Raw genomic sequence first — 25,984 nt, 5'->3', positions numbered from 1 at the left:
GGAGGTCTGGTGCTGCTTTCCAGCCCAGTTGGGGGGTGCAGCGAAGGCAGGGGAGCAGCAGTCCCGTATTGCCACAAGGGATGATGCAGTTACACAGAAGGCAAATATTCCTCACCCTGGAGAGGCTGTGTGGGGGGACAGGTTGGGGGGGGGGCTGGGAAGCCTTCCCCCCCTCGGCTGCTTCAGGGTCAAGTGCTGCTGTAGATGGTGTAGAAGAAGTAGGTGACGCCTGTGGCTGCAAGGGGAGGATGCTTAAGAAAAACAGCAGGAGAAGCTGATCCATAAAAAGCATGCAGAAGGGAATTCTGACTACAGGGACAAGACAAAACATGTTGCTGCTGGCCGGGCCCGAAGGGTCCTTCTGGCGGTGCTGCGGCGACCTGTGGCAGCGTCCCCTCTTCCGCCTGCCCCGGTGACCCAGCCCTAACCCAAACCGCTGACGAGGGCCGCGGGTGGCCGCGGCGGCGTGCGGGGACGCTGCCGCCCGGCCGGGCTCTGGGGCGGCCACAGGAGCCGCTCCTGCCCCTCGGGGGAGCGGGGGCACGGCGGCCCGGCGCGGCGGTGCTCCCCTCCCGGGGGCCAGCAGCCGGGGCCCGCTCCGCGCCGCCGGGCGTGTGTGCGTGCGTGTGTGTGTGTGAGGGAGGGGCGGGGGGCGCAGCCGCCCGCGCTCTCCGGCGGGGGGCGGCGCTCGCTGCAGCGCCAGCCCCGCTTCTGGGCTGCGAGCGGGCGGGCGGTCACGGCGGACACGCAGCCGGCGGGGGCGGGGAGCGCGGCCCCAGCGGCCGGCATGAACCCGGGGCGGCCCGCGCTGCCGGCGGCGGTGCCGAGGTACGGACCCTGCGCGGGCCGGGCCGGGCCCCCGCCCCCAACAGGTGCAGGGTCCTCCCCCCGCCCGCGGCACCCGCCTGTCCTTGCGGGGCCGGGGCTCGGCTCGGTCCCGCCCGTGGAGCGCCGTGCCCAGCCGAGCCGAGCGGGCAGGGAGGGGAAGGGTAAGGGGCAGGGCGGGGAGGGGAAGGGAAGGGGTGCCAGGCCCGGCCCGGCCGCCGGCGCGGGAGAACCGAGGTGAACCCGCGGTCTGCGCCTGCCCGCCCGGCCCGGCGCTCCCGCCTCCCCGCCCGCCGGCCCCCGCGCTCACGCCGCCCGCCCCCCTCTCTCCGCAGGGAGCCGCAGGGCGAGTAGCGCTGCCGCGGCCGGGCCAGCCACCTCCGGGTCCATGAGCCGCCGCCAGCCGGGACTGCCGTCTCTACCGCCGGGCCCAGCTCCCCCAGCCCCGCCGCCGCTTCCGCTGCCGCTCCGCCGCCCTGCCGGAGGTGAGTCCCGCGGCCGGGCCCGCCGCCGCCCGCTCCCCTCAGCGCCGCCTCCGGGCCCCGGCTGCTGTCAGCCGCTGCGGGGCAGGGGGCGAGGCCGCCGGCAGCCGCGCTATCCCCCGCGACCTTTTTTTTGCGGGGGGGGGTGGGCGTGGGAAGACGGAGGCCGGCTCGGGTCGCGCGCGTGTCCCCCTCAGGCGGGCCGGCGTCCCGCTGAGGGGAGCGGAGGGGAGGTGGCGCCGGCCGGAGGGTCGCGGCGCTGCCTCCGAGCCCCCTGGAGCGGGGGCCGCTTCCTTCCCCGGTGACTAACGGCGGCGGCGGGTGGTGGGTCCGCGGGGCGCCCCCGCCTCGCCCTCCCGGGGAGCGCTACCTGTGCCTTGTCTCTCCTCTCCCCGCAGGACGGTCCCGCGCCCTCCGCTGTGGAGAGAATGGCCGTGACTGTAGAGCAGGCCCGGCGGGTGGGCTATACCTGCCTGAAGGCACTCCTCAGGTTCGCTTTTATGGTCGCCAATAACCTGGTGGCTATTCCGTCCTACGTCTTGTATTTAATTATGCTGCAGCCTCTCCGAGTGTTGGACAGTGAAAGCTTCTGGTATATCGAAGGAGTATTATTTAAGTGGCTTTTAGCTATGGTGGCTTCCTGGGGCTGGTGGGCAGGATACACAGGTAAGGATGTCTTACTGATTTAAAAACTACAAACGTAAAGGTGTAACTAAGTGTTAAAACACAGATGTGTTCGTATGGGGATGTGCAGGGGAATATCTAAGTATAGTGGATGTGTGGGGTGGTTCTTTTTTTCAGGTTTCTTTCAGAGATGCATTGTTATTTCTGAATCGGGGTGCTGAGTGTACTGAAACAGGTTTTTAAATCGTAGGTAAAAACTTAATCATGTGTTAAGTAAGAGTTTCTCAATCGATATTTTGTCTTAGTATAATCAGAAATAGCTTTTTCCTAAGTATCCTGATCGCTTTATTTTAGTTTAACATGAAAAACGTACATCTCTTCAAAAGAGAGTTGATTTGTACTGTGTGTACTGTAGCTGATAGAGCCAAACTTTTCTTTATTGAGTCTGTGTGTCTCTAAATCTTCTCTGCTTAAAACTATCAGGACACAAAGCTAAGGAGTTTGACACAAAGCTCATGTCAGAAGAGTAGGTCTTCTATTCCTTGCAACAGCGACTGTCTTCTGCTGCTTCAGAACAGAGGGAAGCAGAGGGAGCCTCTTTCGTACGAATAGCGATATGCAATGTTTCTCGACTGTATGGCTCTTCGTTTATTGTTAACAGAGCTAATGACAGAATCTGTAGGGGTTTTTCTCCTCTGCATGCTTGCTTTGCAGCTGTTATTGAACTTATTTTTGCTTGTTAGTATTCATAGGCTCTTGAAGGTGATGGACTGAACTGAAATACTAAGAAATGCTCTAGTCTTGTCCTCGAACGCACTGATTTTCATCCTGGCTGCTGCACTTTGTGCAAGAAAACAGCCATCTATTCTTTGTGTGTGCTTAGACCTTGGAAAGGGAAGAAAATGAATCTACTGAGTGCAAAATATGAACAGCCCTCCTAAAATTCTTTCCCTCTCTTCTGCCCAGGCTGCATCTGCAGGTCTTGTCCATGTAAACAAGGAAAAAAAGGAATGGCAGCTCACAGCTCTGGAGTCTGGTCAGACTCCTGATTAGTCAGAAAGTCAGTGTTGACCCTGATGGAGCCCTCTTTTTGTTAGGCTACAAGAGCTGAAGCCTCTGATAATGTGCCTTTTGGTACCCTGTCGTGTGCCTTTCCAAGATGCACAAAGTTTCTGTGGATACACTAGGTGAGCTTCCAGTTCTTCTTAAGGAGATGGTGGCAGCAGCAAGCTAGCTAGATTCTGGTCTGTCGGGCTAGAACTGTCGCAACATTGCACTGCTTCAAAACTGCCTTGCCTGGTACAGCTCAAGCTTTTCCAGATACGCTGTTTCAAAAATCTTTTTATATGTTTGTATTTGCTCATTAAAAGAAGTCCACATAGTATTTGCAGTGGCAGGTATATTTTTAAAAGTCTGCTTTGTGCTTTAAAGCACAAAGGCCTTCTAGAAGGAAGGATTGCTTTTCAAGGTGTCGTGTGTATTGTTAATTGGAAATGGGAAAGTTTATGGGCATAATGGTAATGTTAAAGTCATACAGCATATGACCCTGGGGATTCGATGTGTATATCGAACGTGCTAGTTAAAATTCAAGCCATTGTCCCGTGACAACATGGTTGTCAATTTTTGAAAGCAGCTCCCTTGGGATAGTTTTACCGCTGACTGCAGAACTGTGTGGTTTCTTTTGCCTATTGCTTGGAAAGTGGTCTTAGCATGATCTGCATATCCTAGAGTCTTCCTGAAGCATCTGTTGATTGGTGGTGTTGATGTATCTTGACAATTTGAAATAATTTGTTTTACAGTCTTGAAATGTCTTAGTATGTTTATTTGAAGTATCATTTACAAACAGCTACACAGAAGTTTGTTCTGGGATGGTGTTTGGGTAAGGAGGCCCTTTTCACTTTTTCACTGTAAAGCATGGCTTTTGGGGAGGATTTTAAGCAAATGCTTGTACAAAGTCTCAGTTTAAATATATTTAATTTGGTATGAAGGCATTAACTGTTTTATACTGAAGGTACAAAATGGCAAGACTAGTTTATTTCTTTGTTCATTCTTTCTTTACCCTCATCAGTCCTCACCACTGTATGCAGAACAAACCTGGAAAGTGTATCTTTCTGGCTTCAACAGATAGTCATTTACGTGCCTGTTTTCAGATTGATACACTTATAAAAGACTGTTGCTAGGTCCACTGTTTTTATGGATTACGACATAACTAATTCAGAACTGAAATACTACTTTATTGGTGTGTAAGACTTTCAGTAGTGCATCTGAAGGAGACATTGCTCCAGAATTCTTCTGTTCTCAATTCCAAATACTAAGTCAAAGATAGGCTTCAATATGTTCCATTTTTGCAAAAGTAGCAGCTATGTATAGGTTCATTGAGAGACTAAGGATTCTTCTTTCCCTTTGACTAGCAGAGCACTTGATGAGTTGTTTGGTTGGTGGTTTTTTTTTTGTTTTTCCACTCGATTGAGAGGGTAAGCAGCTAAATAAGTTTACTTGTCTCTTAATTGGAGGTAGTGTGCTGCTTCAGTTGTGTTCAAGGTGTGTTTCAGTTTTTTAATTTATTTACTTTTCTTCTTTCGAGCTTGGGTCATCAGTTGGGTAAGAGGCGACATAAACTGTTTGTAATAAGGGACTTAAACTCAGCCTGCAAAGTACATTCAGGGCAAACTTTTTTTCTCTCCTGTAAGTTTGTATGTAATGTGTAGGATAGAGCTCAACACCAAATGAAGAAAATATGGTGAGTGCTAGTTTTTCCTTCTGGGCTTTGTTGCTGTTGTGTATTGAATAAAGCTGGAAGAGCTGAGGAAGACTCATGAGCTAGGTCTGCCCTTCTCCTCCCTGCCCCTGCATAAACCTGTGTTTTTGTGCTAGGATCCTAGAGGATTTGTTACAGAAATTACATGATCTGTGTCTGTATTGGCTGCTTTAATCTGTGCTTTTTGATAAACGTGGGTGTTTCTGCTTGCAGATGCACTTGATGTTATGTAAAGAGATAGTATATAACTGGACAAGCAAAATAAAGGAAGGAATGGGAAGAGAAATTGTAAAGGTCGCTCTCCTTTCCCTAATCTTCTCCTTCTTAAGATGCAAGTATGAGAGAACTTGGGGATAATTAGTTGCCTTTGATGGTTTTTTAAAGGGCAGAGTACGATAAATATCAATGTTGTTCTTTTGAAAAGGAAAACTGTCTTTTTATGAACAATGTTCAGATAGCCTAGCAATGTTATTTTTATATGCTTTCAGAAAGGCCTGATAACTTCTAAGCCTTTTTCTTTTTTTAAGGCTTTTTGTATAATCGTATTGCTCTTGTTGTAGGAGCCGTTTGGTTATGACACTCAGAATCTGCATATTGGTGTGATGTGAAAGGCACCTTTGAATAATACTTTTAAATATTTTCCTGCATTTTTTGGAAGATACATTCTAAAAAAAGCAAACTTGAGAGTGCTTGATCCTTTGTTGGCAAGTACCTTCCCCCCCCCCCCCCCCCCCCATACCACAGTTTGTCATTTAATATACAAGTATACCAGAAGCCACTAAATAGTGCAGTAGGTGTAATGGGAGAGAGATGGAGCATATCTGTGGTTGTGTATTTCTGATGACCTCCTACTCGCCTAAAAAACTAGTTATTAAAATGACCGTCTTTCAGATCTGAACAACTTTGGGCAACTAACTATTGCAGACTAAAGTTTAATATCCCTGTATCTAATCAAATCACTAAAAATAGGACTGCTAGAGAAAAGCTTGCTTTGCTTAAATACGCTTACTGTTTTGTAGTCTCCTGCTGTCTAAATGCAGAAGTTAGCATTAGCCTGTGATAGTGTTATTGCGGTATTGCAATTAGAAGTCTCTAGGACAGCAGAGTAATCTGTTGGCAATGCAGTCCTTGACTGTAGCAACCGTCTGCGCTCCTCTGCCTGTCAGAGCATGAGGGGAGAGGGGTGCTGCATGTGGTTAGCAGGGTTGTAGGCATCTTGGGAAGGGTTTTCCTTGAGAGCTGTGCTTCTGAGTATTTCATAGTCCGGCACTGAAGACTACAACTTGACAAAACCTTGTTACAGCCTCTTGCCGACACACATAGTCTTGAAATACTGTTGGACAGGTTGGTGGGCTGCGGGCTGATGAAAGGAAGAGTAATACACCTCTGTTATGACACACAAAAAAGCCTTAGTGGTGTGAGTATGCTTACTGGTATGATGCAGTACTTAATAAAAGGTGAACTCATCCTGTGCTATTGCCTGTTACTGTTCTCTGTTGGCTGGGAAGGTGGCATTTAAAGAATGTAAGGATTGTCAAGTTTTGTCAAGTAAGGAGAATTTCCCTTTTCTCCTTTGTTATTCAGTCAAGCAGAGTAAAATTCTGATTTGGATTTTTAGTTGTGTCCCTCTCCTCTCCCCTCAAGTGATTTAAAATTTATTGGCTGGTTTCTACGTATGATTAAGTAGTGACCACTCTATAATACTTTTCAGCTGTCATACTTCGCGCCCCCCCCCCCTGCCCCGCTGTAATTCGAAATCTTCCTAGTTTCCATTTCATCAGTTCAACAGCCTCAACTCCTCTGATCTTCTAAGAATGTGAGTATTTTTGTCTTTCAGAACTGTGAAAGATACAGGTGGAGTTGCTGTGACAACATTTCCTCAGTGCAGACAGCGTGTGCGGTCTGTGCTGCTTCTCATGACAAGTCAGCCCCTCTCTGGGCAGGAAGTGCAGCAGAAGCTGGAGAACAGCAGATGAGATTAAGTAAATTTTTTGCTCCAAATAAGGCAGGAGGTGTTATTTCAGGAGATCTATCTATGCCTGTAACCCTGCCATTGTTTTCTACCCTCCTCTGTTCTTATGGTGTGATTTTGAACTGGCAGTATTCTGTTTTGGGATCGGTCGCTACTCTGGGAACCGGGCAGGGAGGGGCATGAGGGAAACAACTCGTGTTTGGGGAGTCAGGCAGTGTATGGAATGGAGAAACAAAGTTTTTCTTGTATTCTTTGAATGTGCAAAAATACCTGATGTGACTCAGTAGATTTGGATAGCAACATGCCTCACAGAAATTTTTCATTTATGCTAAGGTTAGGTGTTGACTTTCTAGGTAATCCATGAATTAAATGCAGCTTTCTCTGATATGTATGATTTATGTATAGGTTATGCTGAGATCAAGAAGGGATCTTTGAATTTATTTTGCTGTTTGTGAGAGGACGTTTGTGTGTAATTTGTGAGCTCTCTTGATAAGAAAAGGTGAGAGTTGAACGAGTTGGGGACATTGTAGCTGTTTTTACTGTGGCCTCAGAGCAAAGGCTCATTGTGCTTTTGTGTAAGAGGTACAGTGAACTTGCTGTCAACTTGGTTGTGCAAGTGATGTGTCTGTCCGTAAAGAATGCTATACAGTGACCCTTGTCCTGTTTTAATAATACATAAAATCACACCAGGAAATTCCCCATCTCTTCTTTTTGGCACAGGAGTTACAGGCTTTACCGTATTTCTTTATAGTTCATCTAGTGTCAGCAATTTGTCAAAAGCAATAAAGTTTATATTTCAGTTTCCTATTGTATCATTTAACTATAAAGGATCATTGCAAAAGACTGGGTATTGAAATGCTCTCTGAATTTTATTTTTATAAAGCTACTGCCTTCTGGCACAAAACTTAGAGTAAAAAGCACATGCTATTGTGTTTTTGCTATTGATACTTTTGTTGTTTGTTGCTACTTAAGGTGGGGATTTTTAGTGGATTAGTCTCTTCTCCTGCTTCACCAACTCTGGATAATACAAGAACTATTGCAAGTGTACCAAATCTGTCACATCTGCCTAAGGATAGTAAAGGTGAAATTATCGAGGAATACCTGTACAGAAAGGTATGGTTATTTACCTCTAAGTCCAGGAATGGCTATGGGTGCTTCTGAATTAGCTTATGTGCTAACAGCCAAAGGAAGACAAAGTTTCAGGAATTCGGGGTTCTATTCCTGCTTATGGCTGAGTCTACTATTTTTAGGATGTGTTTTCATCCTTCCTGGTTCTGGGCCTTTGTTTTTAGTGTATTTATTCATGCTAGTCATCTTATTTCTCCCTTCATTACTGGTTGAGTGTCTGAGAGGATGTAACTCGGAATACCTGAGAGATCTGTCTCTGTTCTCTGTACCTTTTCTGTTCTTTTTCTTGATGGTAGGCTTTTAGCAACCATGTGAAATAATTACAGGAAAGCTTTTCCCAGCTCTGATTGGAGAAGCAAAATCTTAGGGACTTAAATTATTTGTCCACAGATTCTTTGCAGAGTGTACAAAGGAGAAATTTTTTTTCCACTTCGACACCATGATTGCATCTGTATTGAAACATGTCAGAGATACAATTTCTCATTCTCCTTTAATGTAACTGTTCTAAAGCATAGAAATTCTAGGCCTTTGCAAGAAAACTGGAGGAAAAAAAATGGGTAAGTGTGGATATACCCTGTTTTCTCTGTCATTTTGTTCTGTACCTTTTCAAGAATGAAACTCAAACAGATGAACAGAATGTATCGCTTCCCCTTTCTCTGTCAGGTGTATGAAAGGGACAGAGAAGTCTTGCCAAAGGTTAGTTTGGCAAGGTTTTACGCTGCTGAAAACAGGATCTTAAAAATGGAAGAGTTGTGCAACCTTAATTAGACAGGGTAGTTACTAAATCCTTTATGGAATATAAGCTTAGTGGTGTAACTTTCCAGTGTGAACTGAGCCAGCATACAGCTCCAAGATATGTAATCTGCTCGCGTTTATTACAGTGGAATATAAACTCTAATGCTTAAGATGACATGTCAAATGCGTGGTTGCATAGGCATGTAATTGTGCTGCTGTTGCAGTTGACACAGTTGAGATAATAGTCCACCCGTTTGTATATGCAGTTACAGAAACAAATAAGGCTAATATGTTTGCATCCCTAGAAATGTTCCGTGATACCACTGAGGGACTCTGTGTATAAGGCTGTTGGTTTTTTGTGTTTGTTTGTGGGTGTTTTTGTTTCCTCCTCTCACAAGCATTTTAAGCAGGAAGTACCACTGAAGAAAGCCAGTCCCCGCCTTTCAGATTCGTCCTTCTACTGCTGCTTGAGTTCTATTGGCCACATATTTTAATGATTGTGTGGTGGTCTGGATCACAGCCCTGATCCACACTGAAACTACCCACCCCCTTTTTTTCGTGGGTGACTCACAAAACACTGTCCCTAACCCAGTTCGTTTTGCAGGTGTGATGGAAGAAGGTGGGTACAGATAGCAAAGGGAAAGAGGAAGGAACTGCATCTTTTGGTCACAGTACCAGCTTTAATGTATTTTTTGAACTACTATTTATGGCCCCAATTCAAGAGAGCAGGATAGGACCCCAACTCCTGTGCACTATAGGGCTTTAGTATATGAATAAAACGTCACTGGATAGACTTCTTCACCTTTTCTTATTATTTTGTTAATTGGTTAGTGTTGGTTAGACTGAAAAAATGCCTTCTGCGAAGTTCCTTTAGAGAAGAAAGATAAGCATAGAGTGAGAACAAAGGGTTATCATAAACTGAAAACCAGTTGGTAAAGGGTTAGGAAGCCAGTGTTCATTTTGGTGAAAGCTTAGCAGTGGGGTTCCTCTGAAGTTTTGTACGCGTACTATTTGAGTTTGTCAGCTACGGAGACAATTGTAAAGAACTTCAGAAGTCCGTAAGCTCTATGAATAGCCAACAAAATGGAGAAGTTGTTGAGTGGTGAACAGTCCAAAGAAATAAACATTTAAGTAAAGTAGCAGTTTAGGAAAGAGATTAGTATGGTGGTGGAGAGCTTAGGGAAAGTTGTGGTTCAGTCCACATCTGTACCTTCTGTTACAAAATATGTAAAGAACAGGAAGGACAATAATGCTAAAAAATACCCATGGTTCGATGCCAGTTTGCTGGTTTTGTCTCCATTGTTTTAAAGCTCTAGAAGAATTAAGAAGGGGCTCTAAGAGGGTCAGCAGCTTCATTAGTTCAAGTCAAAATCAAATTAGAACAATTTCATTCACAGTCGAACTTGAATCAGAACTGAATTAGACAACTCAGTGATTCTGTTTCCTGGGCAGAACAGAGTTGAAGAGATGCAATCTTCCTGCCTCTGTGTAAAGAAAGGGGAGTTTTATTGTCATTGGAAGGTAGAAAATTTAAGATTTAATAAGACAGCAGTGCCTGGAGTTTTTGTTTGTTCGTTTTTTCTTAAATACTTCCATTGTGTCTTTTCACAAATATTTACTTTACAGGATAGTGCTAATAGTGTTACTTCTTTTGAGTCATACAACATAATCTGAAAACTTCTTGTTTAAATGTTATAGTTCTAAAAGGCAAGGAGTTGTCCCTGTTTAAGGTGTCTTAATAGTTTAAACTAGCTTAGAGGTTCACCTCGGTTTTGTAATTTAAGTAAAGGGGAAAGGAAAGATTAATAGCTTTATTACTGCTTCTTGCTTATGTAGAACTAAAAATAGAAGTGGTGTTCTAGGACCAAGGGCCAGCAGTGCTGCTGTTTGGGAGGACGTGGGTTCTGGAAAGTTGAATCGTTAGGACAATGACATGAGTGCTTGTGGATGTGGTTTTTTTGGTGGCAAAAAGGAGGATTTTGTCAGAGGCTTTTAAATTTAGTTTGATTTGTTTTCTATCATCCCAAAGTTACGAGCTTGTGCAGTTTCTGTGGAAGTCTGTAGTGTCTGTGGTTGCTTGCCAGAAAGGAGGGCAGGGGGCACGGAATTGACTGAAAAATACATATTCTTAAAAGTAAGAATCAGTTATGTTTTAGTGTGGTGTTTTTAGGGTGGGCCATTGAACACCATGTTAATGTAATTTGGTGACTTTGGTATTTTATTAACTATGTAGATAAATGTGACAGTGTTTTAAGCATGGTTTCCTGATGGGATTAAGCTACTTGTTTAACAGCTATTCTTTCTCTCACCCCTCCCACACTTCTGACTTGTTTCCCTGCAAATCTGTCTGCGATTGACCAGATGGTTCAGATTTGAGACATAATGGTCTCCTCATGAGTTTTGTGAAAATTGGCAGCTGAGTGGAGGAGAGAGAGACCCAAGTTAGTGCCTCAGCTGAGGGTAGCGCAGGCAGGTTTGGCCATTGTATGTCTTGTTGACATCTGCTGCAGGTCCAGCCAGTGCATCAATGGTTTTGGGTTTGCCACAGTGTCGACGTACCTTGTCCTGCCTGTCGAGGAGAAGGAGGTTAGACAACAAGTTTTTGGGAAACCATTTTTTTTTTTGCTCTGCTGCTTCTAGAGCAACATGTTAATGTGGCAGTGGCAGGCAGTGTATGAAGCAGAATCTTGTCCTTTAGATGATGTTTAGTTCACCTTGCTTATCATAGCCTTTTAGATCCAAAAGGCATATATAGATAACTGTTTGGTCTTAATATTGGGAAAAAGGATAAGGTAGTAAAAGAGCTTAAAGTACTGTGTTTTTAAGACTTTCTACTCTATGTAAAAAAACAAGAGCTGGTGTAGCCTCCTAAAATGAGCACTGGAAGGACATTAACCTGACTGAAACTCTTGAGAAAGAGCAGTGATGCCCAGATTACTGTAAGCAGGGCAGAGAAAAAGTCAGCTATGAATCTGACCCAGGGAGATATAGAAACATGAGGCTCAAGGTGTGTTTCAGTATATTTCAGGAGACCTAGAAGAGAGCAATGGTATGGATGGTAAGCAGCATGAGAATATGTCAGGAAGGGTTCTGTACCACCATGTAGCAGGTGTGAAGGCATTACATTAGAAATGTGGCCTCTAGATTTTTGTACCTGAACCTGCTCTGTTTTGATATGCATAAATAGATATAGATGGCCTGGCAAGCCTCCAACTCTGGTATCTGCCAGTTTCCTTTCCAAATGCATTCTTCTTTCATATCCGTTTTTATTGCCTGTGCTTGTTACTGGCATAAAATTCAGTTGCTGTTCCTCCTAGCAACAGCTTTACTTGGAAATAAATATAACCATAGCCTGTGTAGACACTAATGTAACATGAAAGACCTCTGAAGTTCAGTTTACATTTGTAAAAATGCTTTCAGATGCAGGTACAGTTAGTGTAAGTGTCTGTTAAGCCTCTTGCATTTAGTGGTTTACATGAAAACAAACAGATGAGTATTTTTTTGTATTTGAGACTCTTCTGTTTGTATCATCACACCTAATACTTCGGTCTTATAACCTAGTAATGTAGGAAGGGAATGTGACATCAGCAAGGCCATTGCGCAGGTAATTCTCTTATCTTAGATGTGTTTAAAGATACTTTGATGCCTATGTTGGGCTTCTGGAGCTTGACAAGATTTTTACAGGCTGGAGAAGCACTTTTGTCCTTAATCTATTTCAGAGGGAGAAAATAATAAAGCATGCATTTATTATTCCCCCCTTTATTGCTTACATTCTTTGAGAATGTTTTAATAACCTACTAAACTTTTAAAGCTAAAATGCAGAACTGAATTCATGTAACCATGAGTGATGTTGCCATGTGTCACTGTAGAAGGGCCAAGGGTTATTTGGGTGGCCGCTGTGGTGAAGAACTGTAGCAGGTGGCCTGCTTCTTCCTTTTTCAGTCCCATTACCACCCTTTCCTGATACTTTGCAAAAACAATGTGGTAAATCTGAGTGTCTAGTCATTCACTAGATTTGCTTTGAGGCAGGGTTTCTTTGTGCAAAGTATGAAGGGTTTAGTTGGATAGGCAGTATTCAGTGATTGACGTGTATTGACCAAAGCTGTTACTTTGTGGGACTGCTGGACTTTTGTAGCCTGAATAAATTTATTTTTGCCTAGTTTTCTTTTTGTCTGAGGAAAGAGTAATCTGTAACACTTCCGGCAAGTGCTTCATGAGTAAGCCAAGGCACTTGTAGCCACAGATCATGACAAGTTGCATGTAAAGTGCTTACAGTGCCTATTGCTACCCACAGACTTAGGAGTATTCACATTACTCATTTAATTGTAAAGTGGAATGTTGAGATTTGTAATATCTTCTTGCATTTGTGGCACACTTGCAGTATTTGAAATAGATAGGTCTGTTTCCACAGTCTCTTCAACAAGTCTGTTGTTCTACCCCTTTATGGGTGCTCTCCAGAAACACTGCTCTGCGGTGAAGTACTCACTTTAATTAAGTACTCTGTCTTCTATTTTTCTTTTTTTTTTTGTTCCCCCAGCATTTCTCTACTGTAATTTTTATCATTTGTTCCCACCATATAGAAAAACTCTTCGATCAACATGTGGATTTTTTTCTTTTAATTTGAGGAGGAAGAAGAGAGAGAGGAAGAGGATCCTCAATTACTGTCACTGCAGCAGCGTATTTCAGAACTGGCACCTGGTTATTTCATTGACAGTTGCATTGAATGTTAGTCTGTGTGCTGAGGATGAAAGGTAGATATTGGAGCCAGCCATTCAGAATGTTTGGATAAATTTGTTTGTATTGAGCCCAACCATTTTATGTCAGTAAAAAGTACTACTAAAACTCCCAGTAAGACTATCAGCCACAAATCCAAGGTATTTTTTGCAGTTGTCAGCAGGTATAAGAGGATTATTTGTTTTGTAATAGTAACAGATGCCAGGGTGCTACACTTTTTAAAATTAGGAACGGTAAACTTTCTGCTGCTACTTTGAGGTACATCAGAATGAGAGAGGGTGGTTTTTTCTGCTGATGACCTCATTTGTGACAGCCTGAGAGTGCCGTCAAGGTGTTGTTTCTGATTTTTGTGGTGATGGACTTCTTAATGGCAACCTGAAATGTGGCCACACAGTTCTTAACGAGTTGCTGAATCGGTGTAGGATAACCTGGGGCAGATTTAAATGTGGTAAGATACTTTGGCTTGAATCATTTGCTGTGTCATACCAGCAAAAGTACTATCTTAAGTTCCTGGCTAGAATTATTACCATACGCTTTCCAGCATGCTTTTCAAACTGTTGTGGTTTAACCCCAGCTTGCAACTGAGGACCATGCAGCTGCTTGCTTCCACCCCCCTGGGCCTGGTGGGATAGGGAGGAGAATCAGAAAAAAGGTAAAACTCATGGGTGGAGAAAAGAACAGTTTAATAATTGAAATAAAAGAAAATATTGTAATAATAATACTATAATAATTGTAATGAAAAGGGAGACAACAAAAACGGAGAGAAAAGTAAAACCAAAGCAAGGCAAGTGATGCGCAATACAACTGCTCACTGCTTGCTGACTGATGTCCCGTCAGTCCCCAAGCAGCGATCAGTGCCTTCTGGCCAACTCCCTCCAGTTTATATACTGAGCATGACATTCTGTGGTATGGAATATCCCTTTGGCTACTTCTGGGCAGCTTTCCTGGCTCTGCTCCTTCCCAGCTTCTTGTGCACTGCCTTGTTGGCAGAGCATGCGAAATTGAAAAGTCCTTGATTTTAGAGTAAGCACTACTTAGCAACAGCTCAAAACATCAGTCTGTTATCAACATTACTCTATACTAAATCCAAAACCACAGCACTGTACCAGCTATTAGGAAGAAAATTAACTCAATCCCGGCCAAAACCAAGATACAAAGTTACTGTGGCCTCTTATTTTAATAATGGGACTAGCATAAACAGAAACATAAAACTGAATAGAGAAATTTTCTGTTAATCTGCATAATTAGCTTCTTATTTTTTTATGTTTAAATTATTTTCATTAAATTTATGGTAACTGAACATCATTTTCCCCCAGGCCTTTATAAAATCCATCGTTTGAAAAAAAAAAAAAAAAAAAAAAGAAAAAATAATGAACGTAGTATCTAGAAGTCCAAGGGAAATGTTTTACAGTTCTTGTTCATGGTGTAACTTCTTTATCCTGAAGACTGTTGTATGTAGCATGGGTGAGAAATTTAATAAAGTCCTTGAAACCTAACAGTGCAAACATTTAAGGCTTCTTTTGAAAGGTTTGTCCTTCTGCTTCCTTGCATCTGTATCCAGTTATTTTGTGATTCTTTGCGTGCCTGCATGCCTTTCATTTTTAAGTTTTCCCCTGGACACTGCAACTTGAAAATGGCCAATGATTTGGTTCTGTTTTGTGGTATATGGCAGTGCTAACCCATTGGAGCTGGAAGATGGTGCAGAGGTGTTGGGGGAAGAGAATAATGCTGCAGCTGTTTAATTAGTAGCCAGTTTTATTGCTTGAGGATATTGATTTTTAGGTTATGCTACTTCTGTAGTATCAAAATACACTGTTTGAATACATATTTCTGTTCATATGATCATTCAGGCACTCAGGAGCTCTGGTTTTTTGGTCCAGAGTTGCCTGAGTTGAAGAGGTTTAAATGATCGGTATCCTTAAGCACAGACAAGCTGCTCAGTTCAAAGGTCACTCTAGGGACATGGTAAATAATTGCACAGAATGGCCTTTTGCCTTTCCCATGTAGACCATTTAACAGAGATCATCTAAAAGTAAAGTTTTTCAAATACACGTGGCACTACTTTTACATGGTGATCATTTCTACCGTATCATGAGCTGGACTGAAAAATGTCAGTATAACAAGACAGCATCAACAGAATTTTGCAGTAACTTGGGCCAAACCTAAAAAAATGTGAAGAGGTAACTGACCTTGATTTAGGTAAGCAGAAGGTAGTGACCAGAGTTGGGATATAGGGGTGGTCTTACCATATTTAGAATCTTGATTTCCAGTAATAGTGGTGCTGGTTTTCTTGACTTGAACCTTTAGCCAGTGATTGAAGTCATGCAGTTTGCTTCTGTTAGAAGGAAACATTGGTGAAGATCTGGTATTTTTTTTGAATCAATACAACTTATTTAAAGGAAAAATGCAAAAATCATATATTTCTGAGCTTAGCTGGATTTGAACACTGGGAAAATGGTTGCCTTGCTCGGTAGTGTAATTACATTGGGGTTTTTTAACCTAGCACATCTTCTGAAAATTACAGTCTTAGTTCTTACCTGTAGTCACTCTGGCAGCTTTTCTTGATATGTACCCTCCTGGCTGTAACCCTTGCCTGTGCCCTATCCGGGTGCTATAGTTCTAGAGTGAAGTATTTGAATGCTCGGGGGCTTATCAAGCTTTTTCACCATGCTATTTAATTAGGTGTGGTATGTAGGGAGAGATGAATGCAAACTCTTATTTGGAGTTTTAGGCAAGTTTTGTTTAAAGAGAAAGTAACGCTTGCTCACTTCCAGCCCTATTACAGTTTTCTGGTTCCTATATGTGATAAACCTCAAGGCACTTCAGAGAATTCATGGGTACCAGAAAACCCTTGATTAGTTATTTCTCTGGCTATAATATAAATGCACTAGATTAATGTGCTTCATCAGCTTCCTATGGGAAGTTGCTCTCCCTCTTTATGCAATCCAGTGCCAAATTTTTGCACTCGGCATGTCTTTTACCTGAAAGAGCCTGTTATATAGTGCTCTGAAAAGTTTATGGTCCCAAAATGTATGGTAACTTAAAACTTGCAGTTAAAAATGGAAATGAGGCTTCCAACTCAGGTCTTTTCATTGCTAGCTAACCTCTCCAGTCCCTTACGCAGCAGGTAATAACTAAGTTCTGTTGAATTCTTCTACTGTCCGCAGAGAGGCTTGCTATTCTGTGGCCTTGGGATATTTGTTGTAAGTGCTGAATGTGTCATGTTATTTCTGCGGTTGTGTTTTTTGGGAAAAACATCTGAAAATTTGCTAGATGCTCCAGTTTCCTTGAAATGGTGTAGGAAGCTTGCAATACATAAATCTTAAAAGGGTGAGGAAATGGTCATCTCTTCCTGGGCAAGTTCATTGCTGTATGCCACCCGTTACTTGCTGTTTAAAGCCATACTTGTAACTGACTTGACTTGGAAATTCAGATTAAGTAGGAGCAGAATCTTCTGTATGGCTGGAATGTTTGGATTTTTTTTAATTTATTCAATTTAAGAGCCAGGCAAACAGCAATTTTTGCAGAATTTTGTGTAATAGAGCTTGCTCCCTCTTAAATAACAGCGAAAATTTTGTGCAGTCTTTATCAGGAGTTCATTTTGGGCAGTTCAGCTGTTATCACAGAACATACTTTTTGTAACAAGTTCCTTCAGGTCTTATATATGCTGTCCAGAAGCAGTAAGGACTCGAATCTGTCCACTTCAACAGCAAAAGCAAAATACCTAGTGTGGGTTACATCCACCTACTTACCTATTTGTTGTAACAGATTATTCTTATCTTTATTTCTCTATAGCCATCAAGACTGTGTTCGTGTATAATTTTCTTCTTGAAACAGAATTACAGATTTTCCTCAATTATTTATTTGAAGTCTTGCATCTGTCTTGGTGCGGGGTTTTTTTCAGTGGTGTCTTTGTCAAGTTTCCCCAGCACTGGTATTATTCTGGACTACACAGTGCAGACTGTTTCTGTTGTCTGGATAAGAAAGCTTGATTCCTAATAGAAAGTCCTGTGGTGCAGTGTGCAACTCTGCATAAGCAGCCAAACAGCCGAATGGAAACTAGGAGTGCTGTGGTCCTGTACAGTGGCTTGTTGATTAGTAGTTTGTTTTAGCCAGCTTGCAGTAGGCCAACTAGTTTGCATCAAGATTCTTAGAGTTAACAGCTGAGGCTACAAAGTAGGTTTTGGTCATTCCCCCCTGCTTTGAAAGAGGTAGTCCTCTCACTGGAGGAACAGGACTGCTATTGCAATAATTGCTTTGCATAGACCATTACCCTAATGGGATTTTTCACACGCCTGGTTTGGATATACTGGTTTTTGGTGTTGATTGCACAATCTGAAAAGTATCCTTTTGCTGAGGGCCATGAACCTGGGTGTATTCTCTGAGCACTGTCTTCCCTGGAACCTGTCTGGGAAGTTCTGCTTTTGTCCTCTCTGTTAGCTTTTTAAGGCTGTAAGTGTGGTGGTTGTACTTTTTGAGCCAGTCACCTTAACAGTTGAGGGAAGTGAAGTACCTTATGAATGACTCTGGCATGATGGGGAACTTCACATCTGGAAAGACAAGCAACAGGATCAAATTAGTAATGCATACCATTGCCAGTGACTCAAAAGGAAACTGTAGTAATAGTATTGTAGCTTGTAATACTGCCCCTGGGTAAATTCTGCTGCCTAGGCAGTTGACTCTGCAAAGACAGCTCAGGTTATTGTTACGGTGCAGTACTTGATCTGTGGCGGACAGAGGGTGTGCTTTCAGGATGCTCTCTTAGGGAGAAAATATTTTCTTTACTTTGTTTTCCCCAAACAAATCCAATGCCTACTAAAAATCAAACTGTCACCCTGTCCCTGACTAAATAGTGGTTCTGTAGTGTCTGTGGCACATGGCTACAAAATTTTTATAGCAAGGACATTTATCTTTCTCTTGTACTTGCAGGGAAAAGGTGAAGAGTAGGGGGTTGCATGTTTTTAACGTGTTCTAATGTTCTTTTAAAGGACAAAACTCTATGCTTGCTATGCTCAAAAGACCACTAACAAGTTTTGTTTTTAAAAAGGAATTCATAGCAATTTCAAAGGTAACTTAGGTGACTCGTGCTGGTTATGCTTTGCACATTGGGCCAACTGGACTTGCCCAGCAGGTCTTCCAGCATAGCAGACCACAGTTCCCTAAGGATTCATTCTAGTCCAACTGGTGCTTGCTGCCCCATCATCCCATCTTCTGATAGGTCTGATTGTGCTGGCTTGCCCACCCACCCCATACCCCTCCTCCTGGTTTTTTTTTGTTTTTTTTTTTTTTTCCCCACCAGCACAGATGTCCTCACAATGTTGCAGTGGCTTTCATTGGCTTCTCAAGTATTAGAGCAACTTGCTCAAAATAGGAAAACCAAGAAATACCTTAGATAAAGATAGTAGGAGAAATAATTGAGGCATTCCCACTTTATATGTTGGAAGGTTTTTTGTTTATTTCTTATTACTCTAAGCTTTAAATTTTCTATTTAAGTAGATGTCAGTAGCTGTATCTGACTGTTAAATAATAATATGAATGTCTTGGTGTTTGAGTAACTAAAAGTAGCTCAATTTCAATGTAGCTGCATGCACGCCTCATGTTTGACTTGCAGATAAAACAGTCTTAATAGACTAGTTTAATTTGCCATAGCATTTCATAATATAGCTAAAAATACAGATAAAGGTATAAATTAAGATCTGAAGATCTCTACCTTTTGGATGAAGATCTCGAGATTTTACAGCAGTGAACCCAGTGGCTTATTCTGGCTAAAATGCATCACTGTTGTGGTTGTTGCTTGCTTGTCCTACTTTTTTGCCTGAGTCTGATGATCCCAGGTGAATCATACTCTGCTTTTTCCTTATTAAGGTTTGAACTATCCTTCAAATTTATGTCTTTGCAGCAGTTCTGCAGCAGTAAGACAGAAAAAACTTGCCGGTTTGTATTTGCAACATGTGCCTTGTAAAGGCTGCTGCTTTTCATGCCGCAGGGTGAAATTGTAGGTTTTGTTGTAGTTGAGGGTATCCACTAAGAAAGAATTATGTTAGCATTGTGGTTTTCCTCCTGGTGTCAGGCTGTCGATCACAGAATCTCAGAATTGTTTAGGTTGGAAGGGACCTCTGAGGATCATATAGTCGAACCCCCTGCTCAAAGCAAGGTCAAATAGAACAGGTTGCCCGCAGGTGCACGTCCGGACAGGTTTTGAACAGCCCCAAGGATGGACACTTTCACAACCTCACTGTGCAAGCTGTGCCAGTCTTTAACCACTCTTAGGGTAAACATTTTTTCTTCTTTTTTCCCTTGTATTGAAGTGGGATATGCTGTTAATTCAATTTGTGCCTGTTGCCTCTTAGCCTGTCACTGGGTACTGCAGGAAAGAGTCTGGCTAAGTCTGTACTTCTTTCCCTGCATCTTTGTCAGGTACTTACACATGGGTAAGATTTCCCCCCCTGAAGTCTTTTCTTCTTCAGGCTGAACAGTCCCAGCTTTCTTAGCCTCTTCTCATTTGAAAGATTCCACGGTCCCCTAATCATCTCAGTGACCCTTTGTTGGACTCACTCCAGTAAGTCTGCATGTTACATTGTACTGGGGAGCCCAGAACTGGACCTGGTGCTCCAGATGTAGCCGCCTCAGTGCTGAGCAGAGGAGAGGGGCCACCTGCTTTTCCTAATGCAGGCCAGGATACTGTTTGCCCTACCATGAGGATGCATTTCTGGCTTGTGGTCAGCTTGTCCACCAGGACTCCCGGGCCTTTTCTGCAAAGCCTCTCCCTAGGTGTGGGGCTCAGCACTTCCCCTTGCTGAACTCCCTGAGTTTCCTCTTGGCTCATTCCTCGAGCCTGTCTGCATCCCTCTGAATGGCAGGATGACCATCTGGCATATCGACCACTCCTCCTGGTTCTGTGTTGCCTGCAAGCTTGCTGCAAACTTGTAGAGGGGGTACACTCTGTCCTATCATTCAGGCTGCTAATGAGGATGTTAAACAGTACTGGTCTCATCAGTATTGACCCCAGGGTACAACCCTAGTGACTGGACTCCAGCAGGGCTTTGTGCTGCTGGAAGTGGTGATTTTCTCTCCTGCAGCTTTCCTTCTTAAAGCTCAAGTCCCACTGTTGACATACTGAATTGCAGACTAGCTTACTCACTCCTTTTTGTGTGCTCTAAAGGAATCTTCTGCTTTCTTCTTGTTTGATTTCTCATTCTTTTCAGATATAGGTATATAGAGGGAAAGCCTACCTGTGACTTGTTCTGACTTGAATCCAGGAGGGAACAAGTTCTCCATCTCATGCAGCAGATGGAATTTTTTTTTAAAGAGACCTGTAGTTTTTAAAGGGAAAATAAAAACAAAAACACCATGGCCCTTTTATTGAATTGTTCCTGTCTGTTGGTATTTTGATGTGTCAGACCCTGCTTGTCAACTTTTTTCCTGTTTGGTTAGTTGCACAGCAGTAGTGATGGGGCAGATGAGTATGGGTAAAGTACTGTAGTAACCTGCTGGGTTCAAGTTATCAAAAATACAGAGCTGCAGCCAACTGTCCTTGGCTTGAAAGAGTGATAAGGGTAACAATAATAGCCAGCTCTGTATTGGTAGCATTTTTTAGTTACCCAGCTGCACTGGTATGTTTTTTAATCAGAGAAAAACACTCCTCCTCTCGCTGCTCTTCTCTGGAACTTAATCTTTTACAAAGAGAAATGTGCTTGAATTGTAATGGTTTTGTATTCTGAAATTTCCCTGTTTTCAAAGTAACCTTTCTAATTCTAGAAAAGCCAGTCTGTTTTCCATAAAGCAGTCTTACAGATACATCCTAAGCTCAAAGAAAAACTGTATTTGCATTGTAACCATACTGATAATACAGTAGTTTCAATATATGCAGTATAATGAATAGGACTTTTAAGACTGTGGTATCAACTTAGCAAATTTTAATTTGGACTACCTTGTTAAGAGTAAACATCACTGTTAGGGGTGAAACTGCAAGAGTTTGGCTCTTGCATTTAAAAAAAAATTGAAGTGTTCTGTGGATTTAGTATATAAAGTCATGTGCTTGAGTGGTGAGAATCTTTTCTCACTTGTAAAAATTATCCTTGTAGGTAAAGAGACTGAAATGTAGGGCTCCCGGCCTTGTCTGACAAAAAGGGTCTCTTTGGGCAAGTGCTGGACCTCTTTGTGTTGGGGGATTGACTGTGGTGTTTCCATCATTGTCGCTGACCCTGAGTTTGAGTATCAGAAAGTGTAAACTAGTAAAAAAACCTTGTATGTCTTGGTGGTTCTCCTTAAAATTTTCAAATCCATAGTGTCTGTCTAGGGAGCAGATCTGTGGACCAAATTTTCATTGGACATTTTTTCATACAAGTGGTCTTGTGGCCCTGCAGGTTGTCATAGGGGGTTTCTTGCCATGGAAAATTGCACGATCTTAGTAAACTGTAAATCTTGTCTCTGCTCTGTGTAACAACTTGCCTGAGAGCCTTCTATTGAGAGTCTCTTCGATGCTTGTTTTACAGAAATATGTTTCTTTCCCTCTGTCACTTATGGTGTTTCATCTTTTTGGTCATTAGAAGCTTTTTAACCAGAAAAAGGCCATCTTTAGCTTATATACCTTTTTGGGGGTTATGATAATCTCAAAGATAGTCCTGTAAACTTTGTCTTTATTTGATATTGGAAATAAACATATTTATACATAGATTGAGAGTGTTTCCTTCCGCTGTGTAACTAAGAATGACCAAAATGGTACTGAGTATCAACTTTAAATATGAGCTGAAGTGATAGCAGTTAATCTGAAGTACACTTACCATTGGTTCAGATTCTTCTGTCTTTTGAGGACTTTGATGACAGTGTGCTTCTAACTAGGTAATTTTTTGTGCGTACTTGGAAACTTAGAGTTGTTTTTAACTTTCAGGCCTGACTATTTGATTTTTAGTATCCCTTAAGCTTTACATGTTGTTCTGGTGTTTCTAAGTGTGTTAAAAATATAAAAAAGTCTTCTTTCATTGTGGGAAAAAAACCGCAAGACTGCCCCATTGTTTTGCTTTTCCTTTTTCTAGGCTTCAAACAAACTTTTTTTTTTCTGGCGATTATAACATCTGTAGTATGTAAGGTATTAGAGCATTAGGATATTATTTCATGAATGCATTGATGTTCCTCTGGGTAGTTAATGTATTTTATCTGTCACCAAGGAGGAATGTGCTGTACAGCTTGCTCCTTCTGCAAGTGGTCTGACTCATGAGCTTGAGGTACTTCAAAAGGATTTCAGCACTTCATCCCATTCTTCAGTCTTGCAGTTGCTTTTCTAATAATAGAAGCAGCAAAACACAGTGGAGTTACTTCTCGGCTGCTACAGTTTATTACCAGCACAGTCATGAAAGCTGACATCAATCACAATCTTCATGTTTCACGGTCCACATATGCCTGTGTGGCTACGAACACGGAGTCTCTTGTACCACTCCTTGAAAGCAGTAACCACCATATGCAACTGGGGTTCCAGTTTGGATGATCAGAATTACAAGCTGTGGGACGTTGGTGCCTCTGCAATTTAAGCAGTGTTGTGGGAATGGCATAAAATAGCTGTTGGAGACCTCCAGCGAAATATGGAGCCTATGTCCAGTGAAAGATGTGTTGTTGTAAGACTTAAAATACATTAGAACTATTCCTTAAATATCTGTAGAAGCATAGCTTGTGTATCCTGACAGAATTTGTTAACTTTAAAATTTTTCTTACCATATAAACTGCTCGTCTAGTGTGATTGTAAAGAGGTGAGGCTCTTCAAGTGATGTTGCCTGCACCAAAGTCAGTGGAAGAAGTTCACTTCACTGAGGGTGAGCTAAGGTTTCACTTTTATTGATTCTCAGTCACATATGGGTAAAAGGAGCCCTTTTTTCAGCCACAAGCATCATCTCTTGTGCCAGGGAATTATAGAACTCAAGCAAACTGTACCCATGAGGTCTTGAACATGCACTCCAGGAAAATTAAGTCAATCTTCAAAAGCAGTCATTGCTAGGGCCTATTTCCAAAAGGAACCGCTGTCCTTTAAGAAAGATGTGGTTCTTGGGTTGGTTAGAAAGATGAAAGAGCCGGAGCATCTTTGTTGTAATTGTCTCCTGCTTTTAACACCTCTTATTTGTCATTTAATGGAAGTAAGAGTGTGGGTTGACTTTAGGGCATAAATATTGTGACTTCTGAAGTCCTCTTCTCCACAAAGCAGATCTGTACACTGTACACTGCAGAAAGAGAGGGTGGAAGCTAAGAGGAATGGAACTGAAAGCAAAAGAAAATGTGCATTGTTTCCTACAATGAAATGTAGAGGTGTGCAAAGTGATTTGTCACAGAAAAATGGAGGTGGTGATGGGGACATCTTGAACCCAGCCCTGGTTTAGTAACATGTACTGTAGGAACAATTTCCTTTATTTGCAGGCTTCTTTTCCCCAGCTGCTGCTGCTTCTCTGACTTCTCTATGACAAGCATTTCTCTTGATGCAGGTAAAAGGAAAAAATTTTCAGTGCAGGTCAGTTTATCATCATAAAAGTCTGAATCAAGCTGGCTGTAAAAGATACTTTTTTGGTATCAAATTCTTGTTTGAAACTGTATATCCACAACCTTAAGTTGTGCATATTGTAATAGCATGGAAATTAAAAATACTTTTGTTATTAAGGTACATTATTTAATAGGAAAAGAAAGATAACACATTAAGTGCATTAAGTGAAGCTGTGTTTAATGAGATATGTTGTCTGAATGTTCTTTCCCTCCTTTCCTGGATTGTACTTTTATTGATCACCTGTATGTCTTCTGTGTACCTAGAGACAATACATGCAGGTTTCCTAGGCAGTATGAATTTCGGAAGGTACGGGTGGGATAGGAAGAGCTGTTTTTCTCTCTCCAATAGTATGTGTCTGATTTTATATAGGTGATTTTAAACATCTTATAACCCTAAAGTACATGCTTAATAAATGTAAAAAAACCTAGCTGCTGATTTGCTTAGTCCGTTGTTTGTTTTCCTTTTTTTCACTGTAGCCAACCTTTAACCTTTTTGTTAAGGACTAAAAACACCTTTAGCCTGTCTGTCGACTTTTTTTATTATTATTTTTTTATTTAATGTGGTCTAGATGTGTGAAGTAATACTTAACCTTTGGCATCACTTCTGGGATTTCTTATTGCCAGCTATCAAAGAATCCCATCTATAAAGGAGAGACAAATGAGTTTAACAACTGCACATAGCTACTCTAGCTAAAACATACTTTGATGAGCCACTTGTGAATAACAGTAAAGCAGGGTTGCAACTTGCCAAACACAAATGCTTGAGTATGAGGAGGAACGTTTAAAACGTAGAAACCTGGTTGTCATGAGTTACAGTCACTGTTTGAATACCTAATAATAACGTTCCTTCTTTTAGAAAGAAGGGTGGCTTTTGAGAAAGCAAAGAGATCTGTCCATTAATAATGCACTTTCTGTTACTGAAAGTTTCCAAGTCATTGACGGAAGGTGGTACCGTTCAGTTCCAAGTGTTACCAACCTGCAACTTCTTGGAAAAGATTTTCTTGAAGCCTTGCCTCATGGAGGCAAGTGATGAGAAGATGAGAAGAAAAATGAACTAAGCGGGTGAATGTTTTGGAGTAAAAGTTCTTCTCCAGTTTCTAGAGGAAGTGATGAATATTGTTTGTAGACTCAAATCTAAAGGGAAAATTGGATATTCAAATCAATTATATGTTTACGTATATCATAACTTTCAGGTGATTTATCTAGCTGTTTTATGAGCTTGGGGGGTTTAATAATTGTGGTTAGAACACTTAAAATTCCCTGACCTTGCCATAAAGCAACAGTCTTTTCATGTTTTTTGTTTATGGGATTAATACTGTAGCTTTTAGATTTAGATAATGCTACTATAGGAATTGCATCTGGTTCCTTCACTGCCCATTTCCTAATCGCTGTAGAAATTTCTGGCAGGAGGTGTGTCGTCATCAACCCCCAGCTGAGAAATACGAAGTTAAAACTCAATATGTTTTGAAACAATAACCCCAGGTATTCATTAGACCTTATGTTGTTAAGATACCAATAAAATTTATGCCAATTCTTACAGCACACACTGGAGTTAAACTGTTAACTATAGTGAATAAGAGACAGTCAAAAATGTCAAACATTTAAGTTTTAAAATGCAGTGTGCAAAATGAAGTAGCTCGTATTAATTGCTAGGCAACTGTGCAGAATACTAGACCACCGTTCTTGCCAGGTATATTCAAAAGTGTAAAATCTACTAAATTGGGAGTTAACAGAGTAGTCATTTGCCCAGTCTAATGACACACTGCAATTAAAGCGCTTGAATATTTATTCATAGCATCACTTACATGCACACAGCTATGTTAAGGACATGATTACAAAGCAGCCAAGTGTTCTAAGAACTCTCAATAGCTACATTTAGATGTGTAATAGTTGAGCAAAAATGTGGAAAAAAAACTCTTTTATTGCTGCTGCTTCTTCTTTAAGCCCTGCAAGGATTAGCTCATAAAAACTCAGTTTGCAGCTCATTATATGAAATACTTTCTTGATGTTTTAGAGATGTGTGTACGTCTTGGATGACTTTTATAAGTGAAAGAAAAATCTTTTTGTCTTACGGCACATGCAATTGCAAGTAAACTTGACTTCATCCTCTCCTGGAGAAGCCCTTTGCTTACAACACTAAGTACAAATGAAGTATCTCTAACAGCTAAGCCACTTCTGTCTCTATCTTGTGGGTAAAAGATGTCG

At 41.9% G+C, this 25,984-nt stretch overlaps 1 protein-coding gene across 3 annotated transcripts in view; it reads left to right on the top strand.

Moving 5' to 3' along the window:
- The first annotated feature begins 681 nt into the window (after positions 1-681).
- LPGAT1 (lysophosphatidylglycerol acyltransferase 1) overlaps positions 682-25,984 on the top strand; it is a 67,192-nt gene continuing 41,889 nt past the window's right edge. The window contains exons 1-3 of one of the 3 annotated variants that reach the window (XM_055725848.1): positions 682-828; positions 1,161-1,310; positions 1,706-1,973. In XM_055725848.1, coding sequence (XP_055581823.1) covers positions 1,736-1,973 — 238 coding nt within the window. In that variant the 5' untranslated portion in view covers positions 682-828; positions 1,161-1,310; positions 1,706-1,735. The other 2 variants (XM_055725849.1, XM_027809227.2) reach the window with 2 other exon arrangements.

The sequence above is a fragment of the Falco cherrug genome, chromosome 13, assembly GCF_023634085.1.
Source record: "Falco cherrug isolate bFalChe1 chromosome 13, bFalChe1.pri, whole genome shotgun sequence".
Classification (NCBI taxonomy): Eukaryota; Metazoa; Chordata; class Aves; order Falconiformes; family Falconidae; genus Falco; species Falco cherrug.
The sequence above is the reverse complement of the archived record's forward strand: the minus strand, read 5'-3'. Positions and strand labels throughout refer to the sequence as shown.